This window comes from Lepisosteus oculatus, chromosome 2 (genome assembly GCF_040954835.1).
Source record: "Lepisosteus oculatus isolate fLepOcu1 chromosome 2, fLepOcu1.hap2, whole genome shotgun sequence".
NCBI lineage: Eukaryota > Metazoa > Chordata > Actinopteri > Semionotiformes > Lepisosteidae > Lepisosteus > Lepisosteus oculatus.
In genome coordinates, this window is record NC_090697.1 from 38,267,719 (window position 1) to 38,274,206 (window position 6,488).

General features: G+C 36.9%; 1 protein-coding gene across 8 annotated transcripts; it reads right to left on the minus strand.

Annotated features, from left to right (window-relative positions):
- Positions 1-1,323: 1,323 nt before the first annotated feature.
- LOC102697407 (ankyrin repeat domain-containing protein 66) lies at positions 1,324-6,420 on the minus strand. Of its 8 annotated transcripts, none has more exons than XM_069178652.1 (6): positions 6,111-6,419; positions 5,078-5,169; positions 4,240-4,404; positions 3,141-3,369; positions 2,679-2,750; positions 1,324-2,044 (listed from the first exon to the last, which is right to left on the minus strand). In XM_069178652.1, exons 3-6 carry the CDS (start codon positions 4,376-4,378, stop codon positions 1,789-1,791), a joined length of 696 nt encoding a protein of 231 aa, XP_069034753.1. In that variant the 5' UTR covers positions 4,379-4,404; positions 5,078-5,169; positions 6,111-6,419; the 3' UTR covers positions 1,324-1,788. The 8 variants fall into 8 exon arrangements, with proteins under 8 accessions (XP_069034753.1, XP_069034756.1, XP_069034755.1 ...); XM_069178655.1 differs by lacking the exon at positions 6,111-6,419 and adding an exon at positions 5,544-6,097 and having other exon boundaries at positions 5,078-5,160; XM_069178654.1 differs by lacking the exon at positions 6,111-6,419 and adding an exon at positions 5,535-6,097 and having other exon boundaries at positions 5,078-5,160.
- Positions 6,421-6,488: the final 68 nt, after the last annotated feature.

A 6,488-nucleotide genomic window follows, 5' to 3' on the forward strand; every position in this document is an offset into this window, starting at 1 on the left:
TCCCTTAAGACAAATACAAATTCATGGCCAAAGTAGCATTGATAAACTATACAGTTATAAATACAGTTGCAAAGGAACAAGTAATAGGTTTATTCCATGCTGAAAAAAAGAAGAAAGAGAACACAACGTTTCGGCTGTGGAGCCTTCTTCAGGTGTCGGTGTAATTCACACCTGAAGAAGGCTCCATGGCTGAAACGTTGTGTTCTCTTTCTTCTTTTTTTCAGCATGGAATAAACCTATTACTTGTTCCTTTGCAGCCTACGCATGCTGACGCAGCTACCCACCTGAACTATAAATACAGTCGCATGGTCAAATCTGAATTAAGAAATAATTCAGAAGTTTTTACAAAGCTCTAACATGAGTATGGTCAATTTTGTATCTTTGTTACCTAAATATACAAACAAAGATGACCTAGTTTTCCAAAACCACTCTTTTTCAAGATTAACCCCAAGATGAATTTATTGAGTGTGGTAAATTAATTCTGAATAACAACAGATATTTGTGCATAAGAACAGATTTTGACCAATTTTCTATTAATAAAATGTATCCAAATATAATGATTATCAATAAAACAAAGACACTCAGAACTAAGTTATAAATATCAGAAAAAATAATTAATTTTATACAAAACAATATAATATAATAATAAATTTCATAAATTAGATATAATGTTTAAACTCATGAATTTCAATGGGAACTATGATGGAACTATGCTGCTATGATGTCTATCAATATTTCTAAGGAAACCACAAACAGTAGAGCTCACAGTTGGTATTATTGTTCTCAAGTTCTTTTGCCAAGTATAATCTGTATATATTCGTAATACATCCCCAGGCTGAGTACTGTATATAGAGAAATGCATAAAGTCACAAAATAATGAGCAGGATCCTGATATTGAAAGTGTTAATATCACAGCAATTCAATTACAGGTTTCTAAATATTTCCTTGTGTTTAAATCCCTTTTCATTAAAGAACAGTGGTTATTATCTACTTTTCAACAGCAATCTGAAACATGAAATGAAGAATTTTAACAACTGTTTTCACTCCGATTCCTCTAGCTTTTTTGAAGGACAGAAGTTGTGCCTCACTAGTGAATACGGGGTAAATATATTTCTATTTTTTTAACTGTAATGTAAATCTGACTAATTTGAAATATGTCTGTTGATCCTTTATATTTTGAATACATTAAATTAACATACAACATCAAATTAAGTGTGGCTCTCTGTTAAAAACCAGCCCAGTATGTTTCACATGTCATGTCAATTACAATCACTGCATACAATTGAAATGTATAATTAAATTAAGAAATACAGAAAAGGGAGAAAAAATGTTTTACTGTCAGTTTAATTTAAAGCATGAAGATCCATTATCTTTGTTTCCTTATTTACATCAATTTATTTCCTCAGAATTGTCTTTAATATCTTTCTTACTGCACAGTTGTAATTTGCAAGTATCTGATTGAAAAAAACAAACTATAAAAAATCCTTTACCTTACCCACAAATACTGTATTTTTCTTATTTTTGGTTAATCTTTTGCTTTCTAAAAAAGAGCTGCCACACTGTATAAGCACATAGTTAAACATCCATTAAGAACAACATTCAGCATTATTCCATAATTGCTGGAATTATAATTCAGACTAAAAAAAGAAAGACATTCTCTTAAATGGTCATTCATTAATAATAAGAACAATGTGTTAATGTCATAATTCTATGTCAGACAGGTATAATCCACAGCTGAAGTGCAGGTCTATCTATTTTAATGTCATTAAAAAGTATGTACTCTATAAATTACCTCTTAGTTTTCTGTGTTCTTGAAGAATGCATTCTGAGACTTGCAGTAATAATTTTTTTTATTGGTAAACTAAATTTTGGATCTGTTTCATAGGCTAATTTGATACCTTCAGTCTTTTTTAAGATTTGGCCTTGGACAAATTTGTTTTCTTCCATTTCTTTCTTCTTTTCCTCCCATTCTTCATCCGTGTCATCCAAAGGTGTGCCCCTTAACTCTGCCATTTGCTGAAAGTCCCTGGATTCAACCTCTGCACTGTAAAACAAACAAAAACCTGTCAAAAGACACTCATATACAAATAAAACCAGAGTTATCAGGAAAGTGGACTTTGTTCATTAAATGATAATGTCATCACCCAAGTTCTTTAAATATGAATAATAATTCCTTACACTTATATGGCACTTTTCTGGACACTCCACTCAAAGCGCTTTGCAGGTAATGAGGACTCTCCTCCACCACCACCAATGTGTAGCATCCACCTGCATGATGCGACGGCAGCAACAATGCGCCAGAACGCTCACCAGCTCAGAGCAGCTATCAGTGGGGAGGAGAATTGAGTGATGAAGCCAATTCATAGATGGGGATTATTAGGAGGTCATGTCCAGTAAAGGTCAATGGGAAATTTGGCCAGGATGCCAGGGTAACACACCTACTCCTTTCTAGAAACACCCTGGGATTTTCAATGACCACAGAGAGTCAAAAACTGGATTTGTCATCTGAAGGGCAGTGACTTTTTACAGTATAGTGTCCCCGTCACTATACTGGGATATTAGGACCCACACAAACCACAGGGTGAGAGCCCCCTACTGGACCCACTAACACCTCTTCCACCAGCAACTGTAGTTTTTTCCCAGGAGGTCTCTCATCCAGGTACTGACCAGGCTCACACCTGCTTAGCTTCAGTGGGTTGCCAGTTGTGAGTTGCAGGGTGATATAGCTGCTTTCAAAATCATGACCACAGCTACAAAGGAATAAGACCACTTTCACAGATAGATAGTAATGATGATACTAGCAAACATTCTAATGCCACAGATACTTTATATACTTTAAAGTTGATAATAAAGCTGACATTAAAATTGTGAATAAAGAACATCATAATATGGTGTTTGTAAAAGTAGAGAAGTTATTTTCATTTAAGAAATAAGCCTAAGTATTTTCATCAATCAGTTGTATTTTTACATACTGTAAGCATTGTGCACATGATATAAGCCACTCATTGTAAAGTGATAAGATGAAACAGAATTAAAAACAAGTCACCTTTTGATTAGATCTTCCCTATTATATATGCAGGCAACGTGGGTCATGTTGCTGATATAGTATGTACAGTATATGCAAAGAAAATGCTGCTTACATTTCTAAGAACTTAACACAGTCTTTATGTCCATAAATTGCTGCCAGCCTTATAGGCTTGTCACCAGAGACGTCCTCCTTATCTATTGGGGCATGCAGAGAGTGCAGCATTCGGAGAACCCCTAGTCTTCCTGATTCAGCTGCAAAATGTGCTGGAGTCCATCCAGAGTCAGTCCTGAGGCAGGGACGAGCCCCATTTTCTATCAATATCTTTACAGTTTCAGCCTGCCCTGAAGGAAAACACCACATCATTCAAAACTACTACACACAATGCAAGGCAAATTACTGTTGGGAATTGTAGAAAACTTGCTATAAACTTGTAAGTGCTGTTGTTTTTGTTCACAGCAATGCAAGAAAAAGAAGATTACTTCATCGCTAGAGATCTCATTACATAGATTCAGATGATCTACTGGAGATTCACTGGAGAGCCCCATCCTAGCAGATTATAAAGGTAACCATCTAAAGACTTGGAAACCTTAACCATAATCAACAAAACAAATGGCATGTTCAATTTAAAAACAGAGTGAAATGTATTATTATTTATATAATGATAGTATCCTTCAACCCTCAAGGACCAGAGTCCCCCCTCATTAAACAGAATACTTGCATTAATAGACCAATAATTTAAACTTAGTTCTTAATCTTTAAATAACGGGGGGTTAAGGATAATGCATAAAACTAACATGATTTAAACTGTGCAGAATCAGGGTAGGAGAGCTCTTCATCTATGGTTAATTTATGCCCTCTAGAGGGGAATTTGTTCCATAGTCTCCTGTTACAAAATATGCAGTTAATGTTTCATTTGCTAAGCATGCTAAGCATAGGCTTTAGTATTCTTTATCATAGCCTAAAACAGGCTGTTGGTTTTTTTGTTTCTTTATTTAAACAAATGCACATGGCCCAGCATGTTTTCACTGTACTTTAATTTGTACTTTCACTGTAGGCTACAATTATTCATTTTCATTCATTCATTCATTCATTCATTTTCAAAGAACATTTATCATGATTCATTTTATTCCAAAGCCTGGTCGATGCAATCAAATCAAACTGTGTAATAACAAAGAAGAAAGCAACATGTCAAGAAAGATGAAAATGCTTACCTTTGGCTGCTGCCCAGTGCAGAGGAGTCCTACCATCCCAGTCAATGTCTTTATGGTTAGGATTACATATATTCCTTTTAAGAATATCCTCCACTAGGTCATAATCCCCAGCTGCAGCAGCCTGGTGAAGCTCAGTCATTTCGCATCATAAATCCACAAAGCCGTCTTTTTGAAAACAAAAGTGTCATTATTGTTGTGTCCAACAAAGGAGACACGATCAGGGTGTGTATGAAGCAGATATTACCTTTATTACGTGTGCACACGGGAGCCAAAGCCGATGAAGCACTGACTAAAGAATCATTTAGTATTCTTATTGATTGATGCTGTAACATCTTTAATAAATGCTTTTGTGCAACTGACCCAGTAGAACATAACTGTCAGTATTATTTGCCCTTTGTTTTTAAGATTTATCATGTTGTAAATTCATTGTCACGTACTGCAGATCGTGAAATGATACCTCACTGCTGACACCAATGTAACGCAACGGGGGCTCAGGCGGGCGCCCTTGCCGCATCTGGTCGGCCCAAAGTATAGGTGGCTCGAACCCGGGACTTCCGCGTCTCTCTGCAGCGACCTAGCCCCGTGAGCTAAAGAGAGATCTCTCTTTAGGTCACGGGGCTAGGTCGCTGCAGAGAGACGCGGAAGTCCCGGGTTCGAGCCTCCAGTCGGGATGGGGCCGACCAGATGCGGCAAGGGCGCCCGCCTGAGCCCCCGTTGCGTTACAATACTATGTAACCAAACATTCTTGGCAAGTCAAACATTAAGAAGCTGTTCACACTGTCACTGTGAATGCCCCATGTCGACAGAATTACCCTTTGGTAAAAAAAAAAGCACTCACCTACAGACATTGAGACATGAAATCTGTCGTATGTTCTACTTCAATAGGTTATTCCAGCTCGAACTGTGCTTCCAGTTGAATTTCTATACACCCTCCATACAAATATCAAGAAGAGTATATTGGGAATTTAAAGTACATCCTCCTTCCATGCAAATATATATAAAAGACCGTAATGGCACTTAATGGATATTACTTTTCTTTGATCCAGCGTTTTCATTTCACTTGTATGTTTTGCGTACATCTACAAGATATCTACGACATGAGGTAAATACCGCGAAAGGTTTAAGAGAAGTACTGATTGGATATACTGTAGCAATCCCCAACTAACCAACAAGCTTGCAAACAGGTGGCCTAAATGTTAATTTCTACAAAGTACTACTAGTGCCACAAAAACGTAAAACCGAATTAATGAATAAAAATGTATATTCACTAAATTACAAATTAAATCATAAATTACATTGCTCACACCAACACAGTTCAGACTCCTCTTGGATTATCAGCTTGTACCGATTACTTGAGTGTTATGGTGCAGATGATTTATTTCTTGCAAGATAAATCAGATGACAAGAGTTTAAATGGTAACATTTTGCTGCTTAAATTTACAAAATAATAATTTAGCCGCTGTCTCCAGCACCAGATTTCAGAAGCACAGACCGATATAAGAAAAAAAGGGCGAGGCAATCGAAAATAAAAAATATCCCAGTCCAGTGATTTGTTTGGGCTGCACTCATGGTAACGAGAAAATCCCGTTCGCGAGTACTGGAGCCACCAAGTGTCAAAAAGCAGCAGAGTACTGTACACAGAGGACACAAGATCTTTAAAATAAAAGTTTTAAAGACCGAAATAAACGTTGATGAGGAGTTTAAATATTGTCATAGGTATAGCGCGTTTAAATTTCCAGAACATAGTTCAGTTTATCTATGCAAACTGTCGTTTACATTATTAAATATTTGAAAACAAAACGTCAAGGTGCATAAAGTGCATAACTGCAGGATCTCCAAGAGGTACAAGAGGACGTGCAGCGGTTACTTACTGTACTAGTTCATTGCATTGACGTGGTTCAATGGCACATCCCTAGCTGGGCTATACTGAATCCTGTAATTACTAAACTGGTACGTAAACGACGTGACGACGACGTCGTTTTCATATTACAGGAAAAGAAAATCTTATTATATTTAACTCGATTTATTATAAAATCCTCAGAAGTTAGTTTTGCCTTCCGCAAGCAGACCTGTTAGTCCACAATTTTTCGGTTCAACACATATCCCTTGCACAACCACAATACAGGCCACCCAGACATTTCGCAAGTTACATTTTAGAAACAAGATATGCAGCCCGCATCTCTGCACTGTTTGCCGTCTTCTCCGATTTGCCAAGAACAAGGAAGCGGTGTCAGGCCCCTCCCTCAGGC